Source organism: Clarias gariepinus, chromosome 7, assembly GCF_024256425.1.
Source record: "Clarias gariepinus isolate MV-2021 ecotype Netherlands chromosome 7, CGAR_prim_01v2, whole genome shotgun sequence".
NCBI classification, from domain to species: Eukaryota; Metazoa; Chordata; class Actinopteri; order Siluriformes; family Clariidae; genus Clarias; species Clarias gariepinus.
In genome coordinates, this window is record NC_071106.1 from 16762727 (window position 1) to 16788056 (window position 25330).

The following is a 25330-nucleotide window of genomic DNA, read 5'->3' on the forward strand; positions in this document are numbered from 1 at the left end:
TTATCTGTTAGATGCATACTATTAGACCCATACTATAATCAGGAAACAATGCTATAACTTTGGATTATAATCTCTGTCTAAATGATTGCTTTAGTGATGCATTTATGTCCTGATAAGAGTATATTGTTTGTGTGTGCTGGTCCATGTAACAAAACGGCTCTCGGCTTGTTGTTTTGCTGTGTCCTTTCAGATTGCCTGTTTAAGGTATGTCCCATGAACCGGTACTCTGCACAGAAACAGTTCTGGAAAGCCAAACATGGAAAGCAAGGAAGCAATCCAGAGGAGGATCTGTTTAAGAAATTGCAGGTACTTTCAATTTTTTTGCCCATGATAGTGTTCATTATTAGTACTCAGTAACTGTCTAAAATCCTGATGTGATTTTGGGAACAATGCTAGTTTGCTGTACTTCCCTGACTATTGTGCATGACGCAGATGCATAAAGCTAACCGCTGAGGACGTACACAAGTGACGGACTGAACGACTGCAGGGCACAGGACACTGTATATGCACTATAGTTAACACAAATATAATCCAACTTTTAAAGCAGATTTTCACATTTGCCGTGCCTGAACAGGTTCTTTTGTACACTTTTCAAAGTGTACTTTTAAAGGCTAGTCTGTGGACAGCTTGTTAACACCCTACATAAACCTGCACAAGCAGCAGGCATGGATAATTACAGGGAGAGGCCTTTCTCCTTTAACATGACCTTGTGTAGTAGCTAGCATTAGTCTGGTAGCCTAGTACTGACTTACTGTAATAATAATTTGGAATAATGTGATCATGTAGACTGTAGCACCTGTGGATTGGTTCAGTTCTTCACAAGCGCAGCACTGTGAGGTCTTAATAAAGACAAACTGACTGGTATAACTGATTATGTAATAATGTGCCTATCCTCGTCTATCGTACTTGGTAGACCTTAATAACACAGTTGTGATTACATACTCTAGTTTGGTCCAAAATAATATATTAGAGTATTCAGTAGTATGCTGGTGAGAATCTCTTTTCGGACTCTTAGTGCAGTGGAGAAGGACAAGCAAGATTATCACATATTTTTACATAAAGTAATTTATATACAGTGTAGTAATATACAATGCACTTGTATATACAGTAATTTGGAGTTCGAGTTCTGAATTTCCGCAGATCTATGAATTCGATCAGGAACGGTCCGCAGATCTATGAACGTTCATAATGTGAACAAATCAGGGAAGCTCACAGAAGCTTCCTGGGGTTTTCCTTCAAACGAGCTGACCCCGCTGCATCACCAAAATCCCCCTCGCGATTTGGGGGCGCTGTCTCCTTAGAGTATAACGCGGAACCTAAACACTAAACTGGTGTGTTAGGTTTATTTAGGTTCTACATTGTATATTTGTGTCAAAGGTATACAACACTCCTATTTCTCCTACGCGGTTTGACTTACCGTAAGACGCAGTGTTGAGCACTGTGATCGAGCTTCTGCAGAGTCTGCGAGCTTCCACTAGGCAAAAAAGTAAACATGAAAGTTTGGAAACATATTTACTACACCAAAACTGCAAACTACGAATTTGCGCTGACTTTGCGTAGGTGCGATAGGAGTGTAAGACTCACTTTGACAGACTTACGAATGAATCAGACTTACAAATGTTTTCCCGGAATTTGTACTAGTGCTTACTGTACCTAGAATTGCCTGTTGGAGTTTCTGCTAAATGCTGCAAATATAACAGTTCATAGTAAGTGTAAAAATAGTATGAAATTTTCCTTATAGTGGATCTGTCGAGCTCCAGGCTTTGGAAACTATTTAAAAGAAAACTTATTTGAAGAGAAACCATCTGCTTATATTACATTACATTACATTACATTACATTAATGGCATTTGGCAGACGCCAGGGTGACTTACATTTTTGTCTCGTAAAACATTTAAGCAGTTGAGAGTTAAGGGCTCAAGGGCCCAACTTGGGTGTGAAACTTGGTGGTGGTGGTGTTTGAACCTGGGACCTTCCTGACTGTGGTCCAATGCCTCAACCACTGAGCTTACCCAGACTACCTGACTGCTTAGTTCTGATTCAATGGCTAACTTGATTTCTCTCTTCTACCTACATTACCCAGCATGCAGCAGAACTGGAACAGAAACAGAACGAGACGGAAAACAAGAAACTGCTTGGTGAAGTGGTCAAATACAGTCAAGTCATACAGGTGCAGTCCTTTCCTCTTATCAACTATGGGTTGTGTTAGAATGTTCTGTTTACTTGTGTGGTCAAGGTTTTTACCTTGAAGAGGAAGAGCCACATGGCCCTTTGACAGAATAAATAACATGTAACTTGGATGTTAAAAAAAATAAAAAAAAATTAAAGTAACAAACAAGATGGACCCACATTGTCATGGGAACCATGTTTGTGTTTCTGCTGTTCTGTCTAATTAGGCAGCAATTTTCAAACAGAAAAAATGCAAGCGGGCCTTTTATCCACCCTCCAGGAAACTCCTCTAATGTTACAACCATGTTCAGAAGGAATATGTTTATTCCAACAAGAGAGAAATGAGCAGATCAAGTGTGGAAATGGCTAATATTTACCTATTAAGAAGATTTGGATTATTAAAGCTATGTTTACAGTATCTACAATCCAATTCCAAAATAGTTGGGACAATGTAAAAATTAGCACAAAAAAAACAACAACAAAAAAGCGACATCTGTAAAGTATGTTTAAATTGTACTGGATTGAAAATACTACTACTATTATTTGATAATTAACCATGTGACCTTGTTTGTTTTAAATCTGATGACTGCGGCATCCTTCAAAAAAGTTGGGACACGGCCAATTTAAGATTAATAAAAATGTGACAAGTAAAAATTACAAGTTGACAAGTAGTTCAAGTAAAGTTCTGTTGAACAGGTGAAGCAATCACTTTATGTTACATAAGGAATTACAAAGACCTTATGGCCTAGTCCTTTTCGAGGGTAGGGCGAGGCTCACCGATTGGCCAACATTCCCCAAAGCTAGTAAACAACATCATCAAAAAATTTAAGGAAAAAAAAAATCTCAATGCCTAAAAGACAATGCTGTCCAAATCTCAACACTGAAAGCCATTTCTGAATACCTCGTTGAAACAAGGTCAAAATGACAAATTATAAATGCACAGGTTGGCTTATTAAAAAGAAGAATTAGTTTAAAGGGACCCTATAATAAACTGTTAGTACTATTTAAAGCCTGAACTCGTAGACATAACGTTTTCCTTTGTTGACTTGTTGAATAGTTCATGAAATATTTACATGTAGATTTTTGCTGTTTTAGCTGCTGCACATTAAAAGCAATAAGTTCCTGACTGTGAATAAGCGTCTCCCGGCCCTGCTAGAGAAGAACGCCATGCGTGTATCTCTGGATCCGTCTGGGAACGAGGGCTCCTGGTTTTACATCCAACCCTTCTGGAAGCTCCGCAGTGAAGGCGACAATGTAGGGACCACTGCTCTAATACTCGCACTCATATATATTCTCTATCTCTCTCATTTATCCTCGATTTATAAAATTTACATTTTTATTTAATAAAATTACATTTTATATGTATTTATAGTGGATGTACTATATGTGAATACAACTGTTTAGGACTGGGCAATACAGTCTAGGTACAGCCCTAACCAGTAACCAAAGCAAGCTCTAAGATTTAGTTTTGTCTGGTTAAAATTTTTTGTTTATTTTAATAAGCAAGATCAAAACCTTTTGAAAAATTTGTGCACCTGGTTTTCTGACACCGATCGTTATTGATTTGTGATATTTTTGCTGTATTGCCCACGCTTAATAGAAATATTTCTGTATGTATGTACTGTATATGATAAATGTATGTATAACAGAGCATGTGTTTCTACATTCCAGCCATAGCCTATTAACCTTTTAATTAATTAAGCTCTTGTTACTCTTCTGCTCTTTCCTCTTGTCATCTCATCGACCAGTCTAAAGGTACATCAAATGATTGTTGCTCATGAGTATGTGATGATTTATTTATTTATTTATTTTAACCTAGCTTTATCTGTATGTAGTAGACTACACATGAGAAGTGTGCAGCATGCTACTCCGCATGTAAAATCTGACTTCACCACCCACTGCAAGGACATGTCTGTTCATGGCCGAGGCCAGAGCGTTCATCTGTGAAGTGCGGCTGTTATGTTTGTCAAAAGTCATTGCTGGTTATAGTGTAGAGTTGAGTGCAAAAGTGCAGCCTGCACAGCTGTATCCTGTAACAAGACAATCATCTACAACAAAATGCAAAAACAACAGAAGCAAAAAAAGAAAATCTGTCTGTTTTTGTTCCCTGTGAGTTCCCCCAGTTTCCAGGTCTGATGTGAAGAATGCATGGCGTGACACTTGTAGCCATATGATGGGTGACGATCATTGATGTGTAGCCGCAATGCCGCAAAGTATAGTAGCTTTCCATAGGCAAAAGTGACAAACCCTCACAAAGAGAACACAAGAAAGAAGGAAATTACAAGAGGAACCAGAACAAAAGTGAAAACGAAAACCTCTATTGTAGGTGACATCAGATGGAGCGGTCATAAGGCATTCCTTTTTTTTAATGAACATGTTAAAGATATTCAATATAAGTATATTAAGAAGTGGGGGTATTTGGGGGAGGGTTGTATGATTACGATAGTACAGTAGTTTTGAGGGACAAATTCCCAGTATAGGATCAGGAGGTCCTTTTTTTCTCTCATTTTGGCAAATTATCATTTTCTGACACACAAGATCTTTTGCATAACAAAACATTTCATTTAAAAACCGCTATATAACTGTTTTTTAAAGCTTTAACTATTAGAGCCTCCAGATTTTCAAGCAAAAGCAGCCAGACAAACACCACACTTCTTTCTGTCATCAGATCTGTGAAACTAAGTGATACTGTGATACTACCTCCGCAACACGGTGGCTGCTGTGAGTGATCTGAATGTGTTCAAAGAGTTTCAGGAGAATTTTTAAGCCAAGAAAAGGACACTTGCAGCCATTACCGTTTTTGTAGCTGAATAAATATAAAAATCCTCACAGTCGTGCTTAAACTTGGTGAAAAGCCTTCCTAGAGAATTATAAATGTTGTAATTATTATTATATCAAAAAATATATGGAGCGGTATGTTCAACAAGAACATATGGATGTAACAATCTGGTGTCCACATATTTTTGGTAATATAGTGCATCATATGTTTTCTTACCCATTATAAGTAGGCCACATTTTCCTATTAATTCTATGAGCATGCAGTCATTTGCACTCAACTTTACATAGGCATGTACAGTATTTGTACTATTAATAAACATTGACGAGGAGTTTCAGGGTGTCATGAAGGTTATAAACGTTTTTATTTTTATTTTCTCTTTTATGGATATCTGTTGATCTAGCCAGCGGGAAAAGCCAGACTGTTTGGCAGTAACATCAATGCATTTGCATGTTCATGCATGTCATTTTTTCACTTCTTCACATAGTATATGGTTTAGTCACCTCTATTTTTAAAATAAAGGTGCTTGTGCATTTGGAATGCAGCACAAGAGTGATGTCTTTTCCTCTGGACGCATGTCGTTTTTGTCACTTGGTTATGCACTTGAACAAATCGTCTGAAATGCAGGGCTTTGCCATAATCTGTACACGTTTGTGGAAAAATGGCGTAGAATGTTGCAAGCAGACTTTTCACAGTGAGAATAATGTCTTATATATTTATTCTCGTATTCATTAACTCCTTAACGTGTTAAATAGCGCTAGATCCATGTATTTGTTCCATTCCTGTTCGGACTGCGAGTTTAGCAGTTTTGACGTGTGGCCTCATGTGTAAGCATGCCTGCCTGACTCACACTGCCACGCTGATGTTTAGGAAGAAAACAGCGAGTTCTTAATCCGAATATACTGTACCTGTTCTCTGTTCATGATGCAGGGTGTTTAGGTCTTAGTCACGCTGTTTTAAGATTCTGCATGTCACACCATCTGATGTTGTTATATAGTAACGTCACGTACTGCATGCTGGCCTTAAATGAACTAAAATGTTTTTGCATGTTTGTTTTGTCTGTTGGAAGGTGGTGGTCGGGGACAAAGTGGTACTGATGCCTGTGAACGCTGGCCAGCCTCTTCACGCCAGCAACATAGAGCTACTGGATAACCTGGGCTGCAACGAGGTGAGCCATGTCGCCATACACAAGTAGAACTCTGACTTATTTAAACAGATGTAATTTGTGGCATGGTGGTGTAGTGGTTAGGACAGTAACCTCGCACCTCCGGGGTTGAGGGATCGAGTTTATGTTCTCCACATGTTAGATGGGTTTTTTCTGGTTGCTCTGGTTTTCTTCCCACCTCCAAATACATGCTGAGTTTCCGAATTAGTGCCTGTAATGTTTGTGTGAGTGTTGTGTGTGTGTGAGTGTTTGTTCAATGTGATTAACTGGTACCTCGTCCAGGGTCTACCCTGCATTGTGCCCCTAGTTTCCTGGGATAGAATCTAGGTTTCCCAAAACCCTTTTCAGAATAGAAAGAATGAAGAATGAGTGATCTAATTTGTACAGTCTGATAAAAAGTGCATGCAGTTTGTAGTTGATTTTCAGAAAAATTTTGCAATAAATTAGCTCGCTTACAAATGAAGGGGTAAAAGTGGGAAATTTGAAAAGGTGTACTCGTATGGTAGGGGAAAAAAAGCACCAACATTGTTTTATTATAGAACGACATGCCATGCTATTACATCACATGTTTACATTTAATGTTCGGCGACAGTTAAGTTACATTTTATCATCTAATAGCCTTTGTTCCCTTACCAGTCATGCTTTTTTTTTTTTTTCCCCTGTCACTTTAGTCTAATAGTTTGTCATGTCACCGAGAAACCACAAAACACTCAATCCTAAAGAGTTTCCTGTTTCAGAAACTACATCTACCCCTGTTCATTACACTAACCGTCGGTCTCTAACCGTTAGTCTCCAGTTCTGACAGTCGCGGTTAGTTAGTTCCGGCTTTTGCGGAAGGATATGCATTGGCGGAGAAAAATAAATGGTTAAATAGAACAAAAGAACAAAAGAATTATAATCTGTCGATAATAAACTGCTTTTATACCACAGTTCCACAAACACAATATCTCACTCAAGGTCATGCTGTTGTGCTGGTCATCATAATGTCCGTGATGCGGTCATAGGTATGAGGGCGCAGCTCTCCCACTCAGGTTATTTTCCTTAATTAAACATCCGCTCATAGAAAATGTCAACCTATGAGTAACTCCACAAATTAATCCCTTTATGTGGAGACACACAACAAGTCACAGGATTTGGGTTAATTTGGCCATCTTGCCGGGGGGACAAGATGGCCACACAAGGATTAGTCTGCATAATCCTTGTGCTGAGTTTAAAATTCTGGGGCTAAAATCGTCTAGGCAACTGTTTTTAAAATTATGAGTCAAAGTTTTAGGGTTTAATTTAACGCACGTGTAAATGTGCCAGATCATCCCGTCTTCTATCAGGACTATAGGACCTCACGTAAAGTGAATATGATGTTAGTGTTAGTATGCTGCTCTCCTGAGACCAGTAACGGGTATACTGTCTTCAAAGTATAACATTCTGGCTGATATAATTTTATTATACTTTCTCTTATTTCTGCTGCTCTCCTGTTTTTAATAAGAACCAGTTTTAAAACAATCTTGCAGTTTGATTGTTAGCCATCGTGAAAAAAATAGCTGTTTTTCATATTGTACTGTATGTGTTCTGCTTACTTAAGGGTTAAAAAGCTGATCAAATTTCATTTATTCACAATAGACACATGGAATTTCTTAACAAGACTTCGGGTAATAACTATGAACCTGCAGATGAAACGTGCAGACGGATATTAAACAGATTGCGATAATCACTTTGGAAAATCATTTATTACGTCGAGCATTTCCTAATACATCAGGGTAAAACAGGTCTGGCATGGTCCATTTTTAACCCTGATCACTAGTGTTTCGCTTGTAGTGTTCTGTTTCATTTGGACTGAATTAGCAATATGGCGGCATAAAAAAAGTGCCATCTTGGTTACACAAGCTCTACAGAGACAATACCGTAGGCATTAATGTAAACCTGTTGTGGAACACACAACTATCAAAAGCACTAATAAATTGGTTTTGCTTGCTGTTCTGTGGGAGTAATGAACTTTTTACGTCGTTGAAAAAGCAGTAGTTCCTGTTTCTCTGAAAGTTGTGTTAAACAAATACAGAAGGCCCAGACAAAGTAGATTTTGTGCTGTGCCTTCACATGCTTCACAAATTGCGCAATACTAACTGTGTGTGTGTGTGTGTGTGTGTGTGTGTGTGTGTGTGTGGGCCAGGTGAATGCTGTGAACTGTAACACCAGCTGGAAGGTTACACTCTTCATGAAGTTCAGTGACTACAGGGAGGATGTTTTAAAAGGAGTAAGATTTTTTTCTTTTTTATTATTGGTTATTATTATTATTATTATTGTTAATAATATTTTTTTTAAATAATGCACAGAACATTTCCAGCTCCATGATGACCTTAATGGTCTTTCTGTTTTCGTCAGGGAGACGTGGTGAGGTTGTTCCATGCTGAGCAGGAAAAGTTCCTGACTTGTGACGACTACAAGCGGCAGCAGCACGTCTTCCTTAGGACCACCCTGCGCCAGTCTGCCACCTCTGCCACCAGTTCCAAAGCACTCTGGGAAATTGAGGTACGAGCCAAAAAGTGTTTTACTTTGTATGCCCTGGCATCACATTGTCATTTTTCCATCATAACCGAGATATTTTTTTCACATGCTGTAGGTGGTACATTATGACCCGTGTAGAGGAGGAGCTGGCCAATGGAACAGTCTTTTCCGCTTCAAACACCTGGCCACGGGCAGATACCTGGCTGCAGAGGTACACAGCTCGTTATTATTTTAAATGACCTCATTTTGAATGAATCTCTAGCCTGGCTGATAGGGAGCGGAGTAGATTTAGTTATGTATCCTGATTTTTAACATTTATATACAATACTGTGCAAAAATCTTATGTAATATGTAAATAAATGCTATGGAGCAAATATGCCTTCAACAACAAACCTATAAAGCCCAGAAAACAGTAATTCAATATTTGACGTGACAAGCTTTGAGGACCCTTTAGTCTCAGGTTTTTTGTGCAGTTTTATAAGGAAATTAGCTACTAAGTTTTGCTGAGCATCCTGCAGAACCACCCACAGTACTTCTAAGCGCTTTAAATGTTGCATCTGCTCAAGTGGTCACTTATATAATTGATTTGTTTCTTTTCTGGCATACAAATATTTTTCTACAGCATTTGATTTTGTTGTTTGGAAATCAGAAATGTTTTTCCATAGGAAAGTTTGTGCTATGAAAAAATACAGCGTGTTTAAGACTTTTGAACAGTACTGTTTATTTTCATTTGAGGTGGTAAGACGTTGCCGTTCTTGGTGTGCAGGCAGCATAACATTCTGTGTGGAGGGATTGAATCATTTGCCAAGTTTGTTTTAGACGTGTAGCAAAATCTCAGAATTCTAATTTATAAAATGGTGATGGTAACAGAATCGTGATCTGATCGAATTGGCACATAGGTATTATGATAATATCGTATGGGGTATACCATGGTGATTCTCATTCTTATTATTTAGTGTTATTGCTTAATTTATTACTTAATCTGACATTTAAAAAACGTGCTTCAGGTCATATGCTGCAGATGGCAGTGCTCCCAACACTATCATAACTCCAGTCTTATTTATACCATTCTTTTGTTTCATGACCGTGATCCTGAGACCTTTGTTAAAGTGCTTGAATGTTTGTGTGTTTCAGGTGAATCCTGATTACCAAGATGAGGGTGTAGATACGAAATCGGAGGTAAGTCAGACCAAGGTAGAGGTCAGGCATTTGACATTTCTTCATTTTGATCCATTTATTCGCTGTATCCTTGTACTTTTTTGTGTGTGCATTGCAAAGTTTAGCAGTTTCCTCCTTTTCTGGCATTGCATGATTATCTGTCACGAGTGCATGAGGTATGAGGTGTATGTTGTTTACAGTAGCTTTGGTTTAACAGGAGCATGTAATTGCAGCGGTAGGTTCTGGTTGCCCGTTTTCTCAGCACCACATCTCAGCATGTCCTCCACACACCCTCACACTGTCGGCTCTTTCTTTTTCCTCATTCTCTCTCTATCTCTTTATCTTAATCACACTGTAGAACAGATGCAGCTTGTTCCCAGTACTCTGGAGGATTTTACACAATCGTCTTTCATCCTCATGAGAGTTATGCTACACTGGTATTCATTTCCGCTGACTCCGTCCACACGTGCACGCACAAACACCGACTTACTCTCTCACTTGACTCATTCCTGTGCATGGAGTGGGCTCCTTACATAATGTCTGAATCTGGGATGCCTTGTGGGAGACATGGTGTCTCACTCTGTAGAAAATGAAGACAAAGAAAGAACTGCAGAGAGACTCAGGAATGAAAGCATTACCTTTGTGGATGAAGTCTAGTTTGTAATGCTGTGCACATTACAGTACGACATTTCTAATAGATATACAGTATGTCCTGTCAATTATTTATTTAAATTTTTTTATTTGCAATGTATTTAAACATGGTAACATGGGTATACTTTCAAAGTGGCCCCAGAGGTTATCAACAGAACATTATTAAAAGCAAAGATATAAAAAAAAAATGAAAACTTTACTTTTCTTCTTCCCACGATCTTCAGAAAAGTCGGATGATGCAACATCCTGTTGAAAATGTGAGTTAAATATTCAGAATATTCCAAATGTTTCCTAACAGGGGTGAGCGAATGTTGTGGAACACTAACAAACTAAAACATACATGTAGATTTTCTAACATATTGTACATGCTTGATGTTTCTATGTTAAATATCTTTATACATTTGTGCAAAGGATTTGTGATAGGATGCCTTTTGAAGTATCATACATATCGCACTACTTTTTAATTTCCATTTAACCCTAGAACAGTTTATTAGCTATTAATTAGAAAGCTCTGTCACTATTAGTTAATATCACCTGCATATTATTTTATTTGATAAATCAAAAAGCACAACAGGTCACTGTCTCATTTGCAACTAAGTGAGCTGACATCATTACTAGCAAACGCCATTACTAACAAGCACCATTACTAGCAAGCACCATTACTAACAAGCACCATTACTAGCAAGCATCATTACTAGCAAGCACCATTACTAGCAAACACCACCAAATCCAGGAGGAAAGTTTTGTATTCCTTTTGAGGTAATCTCGTTATGGAAACAAATCAAAACTTCGGCATATTATCCATATAACCCTCGACATCCATTTTCGCACACTTATTTCACTTTTGAATAAGTTACAAAGTTCACCAAAGCATAGTCTATATGAAATGAATCAGCAGAAAGTAAGCTAGCAGTTGCTAGGTTACTCTCTTATCTGCATGACAAAGCATTGTGTAATCTGCTAGGTAATTAGGTAATCATTAGGTAATATTTCTTTTTTTTTTTTGTCTTCAGAATATACCTTGAACGTAATTATCAACTGAAATTGTAGTAACCTAATGCCAGTTAACAGTGCTTCTGGCATTCACTGTTGTGGTAGTCATTTGTCTGCAAAAGGTCAATAAGCCAATAGCGAGGGTTGCTATCAAGTGCTAGCAGCTTACACTCCTACTCCCAGTCTGGTAGCGGATGTATGATGGATGGATACCTAGATGAGTGATGGAAATAAACACTGACTAAATTGGTTTAAATAGCTGCCATCGTCATCATGCTTTTTTCCACTGATGCAATGAGTATACCTCACCATTTATGATTCTTTTTTATAAAAGCTTTTATTAAGGACCTTCATACTGTAACTATTATGGAAATACAGTACCAGTGAGAAGTTTAGATTTATTTTCTACATTCTAGATCAATACTGTATTTTTTTCAAAACATGAATGTTAGAAGTTCTGGAATAGTTCTTGCAAAAACAGTATTAGTGCATTTGCAAAACCCATCAAGCACCATGATGAACCAGGCTCTCATAAACATCAGTCCAGGAAAGTAGGACCAAAACTTGAATCTACTGCAAAGTTGTTCATTTATAGTTACCAGCCTCAAAAAACACCAGTTTACAGCCCCTTAGATTAGAGCAGTTATGAAGCCTTTATAGGGCATAAGGAGACATCACAATATTAACTGTTCGAAGGAGATTATTACACATTTTGGACGCATTCACCATTGTTTTCCATTGTAGAGAAATCAGGAAATAACATGGAATTAGAAGGTGTGTCCAAACTTTTGACTGGTAGTGTAATTCTCACTGATTGTGGGGGACAAAAATAATTTTTCTACATAATTTTTGGGTATGGTTATGTCTCTTAACCGTTTGTCCTTTACTAGGCTTTTTTCCTAAGCTTGCTTAGATTTCAGTGGATGTCTTTAACGCTCCACGTGTTAGCTGAATCTGTATGTTTAATATTAATCACCCTAAAGAGTCTCCTTAAACGTTGTCTGTGCTTTTCCTCCAGGCGGAGACTGACTCTGTCTTCTCTAAGAAGAAGCGTCACTCGGAGAAGATAACTTACATCCTAGTTTCTGTTCCACATGGCAATGACATTGCATCTCTTTTTGAGCTGGATGCCACCACACTACAGCGAGCCGATTGCCTGGTCCCTAGGTTTGACTTCCTAACGCACACACAACAGTGTATATTGCGATGAATTCTTATAGCAGCAACAGCTCTGCCATAAGCTTTTAGTTTTACTTCTGTACTCAACCTGTCAGCATAGACTCTGACCTGTTTTATTTACTGAAACTGTTTCTAAAATATCGCTGTGTTTCAGAAACTCTTATGTCAGGCTGAGGAACCTGTGCACCAACACTTGGGTATCCAGCAGTAACATCGCCATCGATTCTGAGGAGGAGAGACCTGTTATGCTCAAGGTGTGAACCAATAAAAAGTGTCAGGGAGAGGTTAACTCACAACCTTTGCCTTTGCCACTTTTGCACTGTTTTAATTATGGCTTATGTCAGTAATCACGTATATCATGTAGACTATAGGAAGTGCAACAGTTTTTGTTTGTGGACTGCCCTTGCAGATTGGTACATGTCCCATCAAGGAGGATAAGGAGGCTTTTGCGATTATCTCCGTACCTCTGTCTGAGGTGAGAGACCTGGACTTTGCTAACGATGCCAACAAAGTTCTCGAGGCATTTGTACGCAAGCTGGAGAAGTGCCAGATCGTTCAGAATGACCGCAGGTATGCATCAAATGTACAGATTATTCTATTATTCTATTAAACTAATAGAAATGTACAGTTGTATGACCTCTTATCCTCTATATTTGTGTTTATAGGAAAATTATTTAATTTTGCATATTTGCTCTCAATTTTCCATAAAATTACAGCTTATATTCTGTGTTATTCAGGTTTGTCACCAAACTGCTGGAAGATTTGATCTTCTTTGTATGTGAGGTGCCCAATAATGGACAGGATGTGCTATCAGTGGTCATATCCAATCCCAATAGAGAAAGACAGAAGCTCATGAGAGAACAGAACATTTTGGCACAGGTGCACATCCCTACCCCACATTCACTCGTTGTCACCTTAATATACTCATACAGACATCACTGCGACATGCCTTTATCATCTACGGCCAGATCCAACACAATAATTAAGCCACTTATGATTTCCTACATGATGTGTGTTTCGTCAGATCTTTGGCATTCTGAAAGCGACGTTTGCAGATAGTGAAGACGGACCCATGCTGAAACTGGAGGATCTTGGTGATCAACGCAATGCCCCCTTTAAATACATGCTGCAGCTCTGCTACAGGATACTGCGCCACTCGCAACAGGACTATCGCAAGAACCAGGCAAGAGGAAAAAAATCCTTCATAGCCTTAATTTTGTTTATTTGTATGCATTTTTTATGTGATTTTTAACAGGGTTCCCAGGGTTTTTACTTAACTAATTTAATCATTTTAAAGATGCAGTACATCATTGGCCATGGATGCCCTTATTGGCTGAAATAGTGTTCAGGCTTGGTCTTGCACTGGACGAACACCGGACACGCATTTTTGCAGTTTTCGCCAAAAATTGAAGAATTGCTGACTGCTCTTTTAAATAGACATTGGTGCAGCCTAAGCGGGTGATTTTATTAGTCCTGGTATTCTGTTCTTCTCCTGATAGGAATACATTGCCAAGAAGTTCTCCATCATGCAATCTCAGATCGGCTATGAGATCCTGGCAGAGGACACAATCACAGCTCTGCTTCACAACAACCGTAAGCTGCTGGAGAAGCACATTACAGCGCGGGAGATTGAGACCTTTGTCAAGCTTCTACGCAAGAACCGGGAACCCAGGTCTGATTATGCAAGTAAATTTTATGAGTCCAGGGTTTTTGCTAGACCTGTTGAATAAGAACAAACATGAACTGCAACGTCTCAAAAAACTGCATTTTTTTCACCTGATTATTAATTCCATACACCAAAAAAGTATATTGTACCTAGACTTATGAATTCACTCGTAATTTTAAATTTAAAGTCACATTTTTACAGTCCGAGTTTTCATAATGAACACGTTGTGGTGAGTGTTAATAATAATATAATATAAAATTTGTAAATGCTATAGCAGATCAAAAGAAAGTATTAGTCACCACAATGTCGCTACCACCACTACAGGTAGTCCCCAATTTTCATTCTCTTCCGGAAGCACGTTTGTATGTCCGATTTGTTCTTAAGTCTGACAAAGTGAGTCTTGTACGCCTTTTGTATAATTGTAAATATTGGTATCAGGTGCACCGCAGTGTTTATTTTGTGTACATTACACGTGAGCTTTTTCCGTGATTGGAACGGTTCGTTCGTATCTGCGAAAATTCGTTACTCGAATGGTCGTAAGTTGAGCACAACTTGTATTTTTTGTGTCTCATAGTGGATGAGCATTGTTGGATCTCACCTAAACTTTTTTCTCATTGTGGTGTGGCTTGTCTGTGGTTGTTCTGTAAACAGCTTTTCCTGTCTACGCTGTGAATCTATCCAACTTCCTCCCGAGTTATCCTTGGCCTCTTGGCTGCTTCTCTGACTAATGCCCTTCATACTCAGACACAGATGTTTCTTTTGTAGTCATTTTTTTATGACTTGTACTGACTGATACTTCTTTAGAACTATGTTCTCATCACTTACTCCCTATTTGATTATTCATTGTCCATAGTGTTACTGTACATAATCTTTATTTTCTTCTGTACGATTATATATGCAGTCCTTTTATTTGTCTACAAAAACAACATATTACTGAGAAGAGTCTTGTATTTTTCTCCAGGTTTCTGGATTATCTTTCAGACCTGTGTGTGTCCAATAAAACAGCCATACCTGTCACACAAGAACTCATCTGCAAGTTAATGCTCAACCCCATAAATGCAGACATCCTCATCCAGACCAAGTAAGATTCTTCCTTGTGTTATGGTATACCTGGCGCGTACTTGCCATCAGCCACTTTGTTTATTATTATTATTATTTTTTTATTTGCCAAACTTCGCATCATGTAGCCTGTCGCACAGCTAGGTCATCGTAGGTGCAGTGACGATCTGTTACAGCAGGTAGAAATTGCCATCAAACTTGTTAAAGTGTACCAAGAGAACAGATTGATTCATGCACTGTTATGGTGACAATAAGGCCACTAGAAGCAGAGACCAAAACATCACAGATGAGTAAGCAGTGAGAACGTGCTGTGTCATGCTTACATGTTACGTGCTGTGAACTAGCTAAATAAATGAACTAAAGTACAAATGGTTTTTCTTGATGGTATATTTTGGGGTTTCTGTGCTGGACTCTGGCTGTAGGTATCATTTCTATGGTTTAATTAGTCAAATTCACTGCAAAAAAAAAGTTTGATTTGTAAAAATAAACATGTAAGTATGGTAATTTTCTTTATCAATTCTCTTTCTCATAATAGCCTATAAAGTTTATTATATACAGTATGTGATTTTTAAATAAAATAATTTCTTAAATATTCAGTCTACTTAGTAAGAATGGGGAATGATGAATAGCCAGCACAGATCCTATTACACATGAATATTACTGTGTGACTCTGAGCACAATATATCATTCATATGATGAGGGTGGACTGCTTAATTCAAGTTATTTATTGTCGCATTACGAGAATTAAAATGAATAGCAAGTATGTTTTATAATGCACTACGCACAGATTAGCCCCGACATTAACCCACTAACATTGATCAACATTTATTATACCAAGTAAACTGGTAAAAAAATGATGTCCCATTTATGCCTGTGGGGCGCAAAGGCTATCCTGTCTGCTACGATCCCAAAGAAAAGCTGTCCATGATAGAAAGGCACCAGAGCACCCCAGTACACCAAACACAGGCTGCTGACCCTGCCTCCAAACTATCCAGATCCCAATCTAATTGAGCATCCATGGGAAGTACCCGGGCAAACAAGTCCACAAGTCCAATCCACCGACCTCTAAACCCAGTCTAAAACTAATTACTGGTCATTTGGAATATTCACATTTTCTGTGCTGCTTTTTGTTGCCGAACAACCCCTGCTTTATACATTGTGTGTGTGTGTGTGTGTGTGTGTGTGTGTGTGTGTGTGTGTGTGTGTGTGTGTGTGTGTGTGCGTGCACATGTTCCTCTCAGGGTGATGCAACATAATGAGAACTCTATGGATTCAGGCATGATGCACGATGAAGCTGAGGAGGATGACGTGTGGCTGTACTGGATCGACCAAAATAAAGAGCCACACGGCAAGTCCATCCGTAACATGTCCGAGGATGCCAAGAATAACCACAAAGAAGACATTGAACACATGACCTACTACAGGTCTGGTTTTCTCTTTAGCTCTAGCTGTTACACTGTTTATTGCTGTTTTATTTAAAATCTGCTTTAAAGGTGTGATTTGTAATATTTAAATGTATTTCTAGACCTGCATCCTACATCAGTTTTCTAATAGCTGCAAAACCTTAGTAGCACAGTAACAAAATGGATTTTGCTTAATTATTGATTAAAAAGCAAAAATTCTCCTTTCTTCCCAGGTGTCAGCTGAACCTTTTTGCTAAGATGTGTCTGGATAGACAGTACTTGGCCATTAATCAGATCTCTCCCCAGCTCCCAGTGGATCTGATCCTGCGCTGCATGTGTGATGATATGCTGCCGTATAATCTACGTGCCTCTTTCTGCCGCCTCATGCTGCACATGCACGTTGACCGTGATCCCCAGGAGGCCGTGGTACCTGTCCGATATGCGCGCCTTTGGACTGAGATCCCTAGTAAAATCACGGTTAAGGAGTAAGTGCTTTAAATGAAAAGGGACGAGCTGGCATGCTGTACACACAGCTAACCATGCTGGCCTTTTTTTTTTTTTTTTTTTTTTGAGCTCTGTTCATGTGCACACCCATTGTGTGCATTTGAAATACTCACGAATTAATAGACGATGAAACATATTTCACAAGAAAGGTGAAGCCACTGTATACTCATTAATGATGCTTTGAAGTATGACGTCTGATGTATGTACACTGCAAAATAATCATGACTTTATTTACAATAGTCTACTGTAAAACAATCTAAACTTATGCATGATCAAAGGACATGCTTACATTGTGTTTGTTCTCATTAATGTAATATACACTGCCCGGCGAATTTGATTAAGCAATTAGGTAGGAGCCTTTCACTGGATAATTATTGCAGTGATCAATATGTTTTTTCTGGCAACAAATTTTTGATGCAGTAAGTGGCTTCTCATTTTCTAAACACCCATCTCAGAAGACATATCCTGTGATTGTAGCAAAGATGTTTCAGTAGGGTTAAATTATTAGCCTGCATCAAGAAAAAAAAACATCTAAGGATATTGTTGAAACTACTAGATTGTGTTAAAAATTATCCTGCGCATTATTAAACTTGGAAGGATAGTGGTGCTGGTGAACCATCTTCTTCGAGGAGAAAATGCGGTCGGAAAAACATCCTGAATGAAGTTGACAGGAAATCAGTTAAACACTTAAAGAAATCAAAATTACTAACGTGGTCTGTCTGATAAGTCCAGATTTACCCCATTCCTGAGTGATGGGCGCCTCAGGGTAAGATGCGTAGTGCCTACCGTTGGCATGGGCATATTCCAAGATGAAGGAGCCAAGATTCATCAGGCTCAATTTGTGAATAAGTGGTTCAGGGAGTGTAAGACATCATTTAAAGTTCAGACGTTAACCCCATTTAAAATGTTGGGATGTGCTGGAAAAGACAAGATATTGAAGAGAAGTTGTTGTGACTGTGAACTGAAAAAAAGTTTGTATTACTTTATTTGTGTTTTTATAAAGGAAACAAAAAACGTAATAAATGTTATTATAAATAATAATGTGTATTATTTTTAGTATTAACATAATATTGATATTTAATCAAAATTATATGGTACTAATTAAAAAAAAGTATTTAAAATACTAATAATTCTAAAATAAAAATATTAATAATTATTTCTATTAGACTGTCAAAGTATCCTATAGTCAGGGTTCTGCAATTGACAGGTTCCAGACAAACTCCTTTACACAATTGTAAAAAACAAAACAAAAAAAAAACCTTCAAACAAATGCTTGTAATAAAAAAAAAAAAAAGAGAGGAATATTTCATAAGATAATTTTAATTCATGCAAATAAATACAAAATCAGTACAGGTATTTTGATCAAATGGTGAAATGTATACAGTAAATAGCTTAGACTGTCCTGGAAAAAACCGTATAGTGTGTATAGAAGACATCTTTTATTATTGCAGGAAAATTACCATAAAAATGAGCTTAAGGCTCAAAGGAATAATTTTTACCGCTTGGAGATGCTTGCCTACATTAGCCAGCTTCTGTTAATTGTTCATTAGTCTGCATTCAGCGGTTGTTTTTATCTGCATCTAGTGGATCTTGAGCATGTTATTCATTCATTCATTCATTCATTCATTCATTCAGGTACGATTATGAGTTCAGGGATGCAGCCAGAACGGAGATGAAGAGGAATTTTACACCCACCAAAGAGTTTGTAGATCAGTACCTGAACGATGTAGTGAACCATCAATTACCCTTCGGAGATGAGGAGAAGAACGAGCTCACTCTAGAGGCAAGCCACTTTTATTAGAAAGTCTTTCATGGTGACCACTTTAAGCTCTTTTCTCATCTGATGATTCTTTTTCCTTTTTAATGAAAATTGCAAAAATAAATCCGGATGAAGCAAACAGATCGAGGCCAACCAGCATAGCATTTTGATCCTATTGAATGAGGACAAACCTGTTTACTTATCTGTTAAATCAAATACATTTCACCATGGACAATTTTATATCATTCTTCCATGAAAAACATACATGGAATTTCTACATGGGGTCATCTCTTGGCATCCTGGTAACCAAACCCCTTTTTTGTAGGAACGAATATAAAAATTATTTGTCAGGCATGGAACTGATGGAAGACTAATATTATTATTATTATTATTATTATTATTATTACCATAAGGTAAATAAGTAGTTACTTTTTAGAGCCTGTTTTGTTTGTTTAAAACAAGTGGAAAATTGGAAATTTTTCAAACAGTTAGTAACTGTTTCACCCTAACAAGTGTCTCATTGTTATGGTAAATCTGACGCCAGCATCCACTCTTCACATGCACTTACATTCGGGTCGGATTTCTGCTAAATGTAACTGAAGACTCTCAGTAAAAAAAAAGCCGTGTTTAGAGTACATATTCATGTGGAATCTACAGGTTGTCTCTAGCTAAGGGCAGAAAATCTTTGCATGTAAACATACAGGCTTTGTGTATTTTGTGTGTGTGTTCCTCTTTTACATACTAAAACATTTAGCTTCCCTCTTTTTTGGAAAAGCATTACTTGCTTATTAGTCTGCAGTAAGAAGTTTATGCCAAGTTATGTCATGTTTCTCTGTCCGTCTTTAAGGTGGTGAACCTGGCACGCAACTTGGTCTACTTTGGGTTCTACAGCTTCTGCGAGCTGCTTGGTCTCACGCGCACCCTGCTGGCCATTTTGGACATCGTGCAGCATCCACTCACGTTCATGCACAAACTCAGCAAAACCCCCGAAGGAGGTCAGACGCTCATCTAAAATAGGCACCGCTAATCAAAACACCTGTATTACACTACTATCCAGCAGTTTCACAAAGGACAGGATTACTGTCATTTAATCGGGTGATGCCAAATTCTAACCTTCCTGAGATGTTCGTTTCTGGTTTGTACCCCAGAAACAACAAAAAAGAAAAAGAAAAACGGTTTAAGAGAGATTATTCTTAAATGCATCAAGTCCATGCCTATAATAAATGAATTGTCACCTGAAGCATTTTTTTTATCGTTTGAATTATGTTAGCAGCTGTTTGACTTAATCTTCTGTGTGTGTGTGTGTGTGTGTGTGTGTGTGTGTGTATATGTATGTGCCAAGGTAAGAATGTTCTGCGCACAATCCATGATGTGGGTGAGATGATGACTCAGATGGTTTTGAGCAGGGGTGCCTTGCTGACCAATCCCTCCCAAACAATATCGGACCATGAGAAAAAAACCCATGGCCTGTCTGAGAACGAGGACGTGGTGGTGATGGACACCAAGCTCAGGATTATTGAGATTCTGCAGGTGTGTGTGTTTTTTTTCTTCTTTTTTTCTTTTTTTTTCTTTCTCACAGAAAAAGTACAAACTGGCACAAGGTTTCTCATACATGGATGATGAAATTGTAATACAGTACGTATACTGTATATGCAGGGTCTCTTTTTCTACTTATAAAAGGTAAAAATAAAAAAGAGAAAGAAACAAACCTTGGAAAAACTGATGTGTTCTACCACATCCTGAAGGTTTGTTCTATTTGATTGAGGTCTGAAGCCCTTTGAACCCCTTGTCATGTTCAAAAAACCAGTTTGAGATAATTTAAGCTTCCACCCTAACCAAACAGTAGCAGCAGCCTGAACTGTTGATCCAACACGGGATGGATCAACCATCAACCAGAAGTTGAGACTCATTACACCAGGTAATGTTTTCCTAGTATTCTCTTGTCCAATTTTGGTGAGCCCATGTGAATTATACCCTCAGTTTCTTTTCCTTAGCTGAGAGCGATGGCACCTGTTGTGGATTTCCGCCACTGTAGCCCATCTGCTTCAAGGTTCGGCATGCTGTGTGTTCAGAGATGCGTTTCAGCATTCCTCGGTTGTAACTAGATGTTATTTGAGTCACTATTGCCTTTTTATCAGCTCAAACCAGTCTGGCCATTCTCCTCTCACATCTGGCATCAACAATGCGTTTTCACCCAGAGAATTGCTGCTCACTGGATATTTTTTCATTTTCAGACCATTCTCTCTAAACCCTAGAGATGGTAGTGCATGAAAAGTAAAATCCCAGTAGATCAGCAGTTTCAGAAATACTCCAACAACCAAGCCAAGTTGATTGGCTTTCTTTTTGTTCAAACTTTCTTTCCAATTCTGATGTTCGATTTGAACCTTAATAGATTTGTCTTGACGATGTCTGCACAGCCTAATTGCACAGAGTTGCTGCCACTTGATTGATTAGATGTTTGCATTAATAAGCGTTAGAAGAGGTGTATCTAATGAAGGAGGCAGTGAGTGTATGTACATGTTAGTAGAATAACTCTTTCTCTAAACGAAGGTACTTCTCAACATAGTCTCCATCGTATGTGATGCATTTTTTCCATTATTGAACCTAACCCTCGGGTTCTGTGCCAATAAATAGATAGATAATATTAAAGAAGAATATTTGCATGCCTATAAAGTAAGCAACTTGTTACATGACTGATCAGGTTTCAGGTGGAACCAAAAAAAAAAAAAAAAACCTAATGTAGGCTCCTGGGTTTTATATGGAAATAGAAAGGAACAGTTGTGATTTTTCATACGTGTATTCCCCAGCATGCATCTTTTTTCCTTCTAAAAGTCATTTTTGTCATATAATATGTTGCTTTCTTTAAAGGTGTCCATATATATATATATATATACAGTGGTGTGAAAAACTATTTGCCCCCTTCCTGATTTCTTATTCTTTTGCATGTTTGTCACACAAAATGTTTCTGATCATCAAACACATTTAACTATTAGTCAAAGATAACACAAGTAAACACAAAATGCAGTTTTTAAATGATGGGTTTTATTATTTAGGGAGAAAAAAAATCCAAACTTACATGGCCCTGTGTGAAAAAGTAATTGCCCCCTGAACCTAATAACTGATTGGGCCACCCTTAGCAGCAATAACTGCAATCAAGTGTTTGCGATAACTTGCAACGAGTCTTTTACAGCGCTCTGGAGGAATTTTGGCCCACTTATCTTTGCAGAATTGTTGTAATTCAGCTTTATTTGAGAGTTTTCTAGCATGAACCGCCTTTTTAAGGTCATGCCACAACATCTCAATAGGATTCAGGTCAGGACTTTGACTGGGCCACTCCAAAGTCTTCATTTTGTTTTTCTTCAGCCATTCAGAGGTGGATTTGCTGGTGTGTTTTGGGTCATTGTCCTGCTGCAGCACCCAAGATCGCTTCAGCTTGAGTTGACGAACAGATGGCCGGACATTCTCCTTCAGGATTTTTTGGTAGACAGTAGAATTCATGGTTCCATCTATCACAGCAAGCCTTCCAGGTCCTGAAGCAGCAAAACAACCCCAGACCATCACACTACCACCCCCATATTTTACTGTTGGTATGGTGTTCTTTTTCTGAAATGCTGTGACACGCACCTTCCAAAAAGTTAAACTTTTGTCTCGTCGGTCCACAAGGTATTTTCCCAAAAGTCTTGGCAATCATTGAGATGTTTTTTAGCAAAATTGAGACGAGCCTTGATGTTCTTTTTGCTTAAGTGGTTTGCGCCTTGGAAATCTGCCATGCAGGCCGTTTTTGCCCAGTCTCTTTCTTTTGGTGGAGTCGTGAACACTGACCTTAATTGAGGCAAATGAGGCCTGCAGTTCTTTAGTTGTTGTCCTGGGGTCTTTTGTGGCCTCTCGGATGAGTTGTCTCTGCGCTCTTGGGGTAATTTTGGTCGGCTGGCCACTCCTGGGAAGGTTCACCACTGTTCCATGTTTTTGCCATTTGTGGATGATGGCTCTCACTGTGGTTCGCTGGAGTCCCAAGGCTTTGGAAATGGCTTTATAACCTTTACCAGCCTGATAGATCTCAATTACTTTTGTTCTCATTTTTTTCTGAATTTCTTTGGATCTTGGCATAATGTCTAGCTTTTGAGGTGCTTTTGGTCTACTTCTCTGTGTCAGGTAGCTCCTATTTAAGTGATTTTTTGATTGAAACAGGTGTGGCAGTAATCAGGCCTGGGGGTGACTACAGAAATTGAACTTTTAACTGTGATAAACCACAGTTAAGTTATTTTTTAACAGGGGGGGGCAATTACTTTTTCACACAGGGCCATGTAGATTTGGAGTTTTTTTTCTCCCTTAATAACATAATCTTCATTTAAAAACTGCATTTTGTGTTCAATTATGTTATCTTTGACTAATAGTTAACGGTTTTTGATGAGCAGAAACATTTAAGTGTGACAAACATGCAAAAGAATAAGAAATCAGGAAGGGGGCAAATAGTTTTTCACACCACTGTATATATAAATATTAATATATATTTATTTATTATTTTATTATTTTTATTTTTTTTAGTTAATAATGCAGATATGATAAACACATGTACTTTCGATGCTATATATTGTAAAACACTTTAAGGTGTAAATCTAGATAAGCACACTGCATATCAAGTGTTGTGCTTGTGTTGTTTCTAGTTTATCCTGAGTGTGCGTCTGGACTACCGGATCACTTACCTTCTTTCCATCTACAAGAAAGAGTTTGGAGAGCCCATAGACAGCAGTCTTTCTGTCACTGAATTCCCCTTTACTCCCTCAGGTGAGAGCGCTTGGTGATGTACAGCTTAACTCGTCTCACTATAAATTGTAGATCTACTGTATATTTAGATTGTAGATCTCAATATGGATTACATATTTTGTGTTTTTGTGATTTCTGTTGTGTTTATCAATCATGTGTGTCTTATGTTTGCAGAGCCAAATTCTGATGAGATTGGAGAAAAAGCAGAGAATATGTTTGCTGGAAGGTGAGTCAGCTCTTGTTTCTCATTATTCGGTGTATTGGATTATTATATTTATTATTATTATTATTATAATTTGTGACTATTTATAAAAAAAATAAAGTAGAGATGGCATGATGCCACTATGTTTTATATTATTAGCCAAAATCGATTTTTTTATTCTCAGTGCATTTCTTAAATAAATAAATTAAAAGCTTAACAATATTTTAAAATATTCATTATTTAAAAAAACAAAAGAAAACATGATGTAAACAAAATTAACAAACACATTCCTTGCAGTTCAAATATATGTATTATAGCATTAAATATAAATGTAATAAATTTTTAACAATAACAATATAGTCAACCATATTTTTATTTTTTATATATACTTTGTGTGTGCATATATATATATATTTTTTATATTATTATTATTATTATTATTATTTCTTCTTCCTGATTCCCCATTTATTGCTCATCAGCCTGATGAGGAAGTTATAATGTAAGAAGTGATATGAAGGTGTGTTTCCATGTTCACCAGCGGTAAGGAGCGGACACCGGTGGATCTGGACGACGATGGAGGCACAACATTTCTGCGTGTCCTGATTCACCTCATTATGCAGGACTATCCCCCTCTGGTCTCCGGTTCACTGCAGCTCCTATTTAAGCACTTCAGCCAAAGAGCGGAGGTTCTCCAGGCTTTTAAACAGGTCTCAGGCCCTGTAACATACTCTTCTGTACCTCATTGCATGCACTTTGTATTTGTTCTTTTCTCGACTTGGATGTTGCTGATGATGTTGACGTGTGTGTGTGTGTGTGTTGGCAGGTCCAGCTGCTGGTGTCTGAACAGGATGTGGAAAACTATAAACAGATAAAGGTTGATCTGGATCAGCTGCGGCTGACTGTTGAGAAATCAGAGCTGTGGGTGGAGAAGAACGGAGGCTACGGCAATGAAGACGCCACCGAAACCCAGGCTAAGGAGCAAAACTTAGAGGTGCGCCCCCTTGTGGCAAGGACTGAACTTGCACCTGCTGTGTGAAAATGACAGGAAGAAATGGTAGTCATAGCAGGCTTTCATAATATCTGGGGTCAGTTACACATTCACAATGACTAGGTTGAATATTAATGTCTCTCTTTCTGTAGCAAGTGGTCAGACTCGAGAGAATGATAATATACTAAAAAATGAAGATGTATAAAGATATAAAGATGTGTTTGCATCAACGTATACTTAATCAAAAGTATTGTTCAGACCGAATAAAATGTTTTTTTTTTTTTTCAAATAAGGAAATACGAATTAATTATGCACTGTTTACACATGACCGGAGCGTCTTTATTTGTACAATGATGTAAACGACCTTACTAAAGTCACTTGTTGTAGGAAGCGGGC

At 38.0% G+C, this 25330-nt stretch overlaps 1 protein-coding gene across 2 annotated transcripts in view; it reads left to right on the forward strand.

Moving 5' to 3' along the window:
* Positions 1-25330, forward strand: part of itpr2 (inositol 1,4,5-trisphosphate receptor, type 2) — a 109250-nt gene that overhangs the window by 16950 nt on the left and 66970 nt on the right. Inside the window, exons 3-27 of one of the 2 annotated variants that reach the window (XM_053501078.1) lie at positions 191-306; positions 2083-2169; positions 3264-3422; positions 6014-6112; positions 8274-8357; positions 8486-8632; positions 8724-8819; positions 9743-9802; positions 10642-10674; positions 12429-12577; positions 12744-12843; positions 12999-13159; positions 13327-13468; positions 13614-13772; positions 14089-14261; positions 15217-15336; positions 16556-16738; positions 16951-17202; positions 18857-19004; positions 19828-19975; positions 20323-20510; positions 23645-23765; positions 23919-23970; positions 24485-24653; positions 24770-24937. In XM_053501078.1, the coding sequence (XP_053357053.1) occupies positions 191-306; positions 2083-2169; positions 3264-3422; positions 6014-6112; positions 8274-8357; positions 8486-8632; positions 8724-8819; positions 9743-9802; positions 10642-10674; positions 12429-12577; positions 12744-12843; positions 12999-13159; positions 13327-13468; positions 13614-13772; positions 14089-14261; positions 15217-15336; positions 16556-16738; positions 16951-17202; positions 18857-19004; positions 19828-19975; positions 20323-20510; positions 23645-23765; positions 23919-23970; positions 24485-24653; positions 24770-24937 (3314 nt within the window). The remainder of the gene's footprint in view (positions 1-190; positions 307-2082; positions 2170-3263; positions 3423-6013; positions 6113-8273; positions 8358-8485; positions 8633-8723; positions 8820-9742; positions 9803-10641; positions 10675-12428; positions 12578-12743; positions 12844-12998; positions 13160-13326; positions 13469-13613; positions 13773-14088; positions 14262-15216; positions 15337-16555; positions 16739-16950; positions 17203-18856; positions 19005-19827; positions 19976-20322; positions 20511-23644; positions 23766-23918; positions 23971-24484; positions 24654-24769; positions 24938-25330) is intronic. The other variant, XM_053501079.1, reaches the window with a different exon arrangement.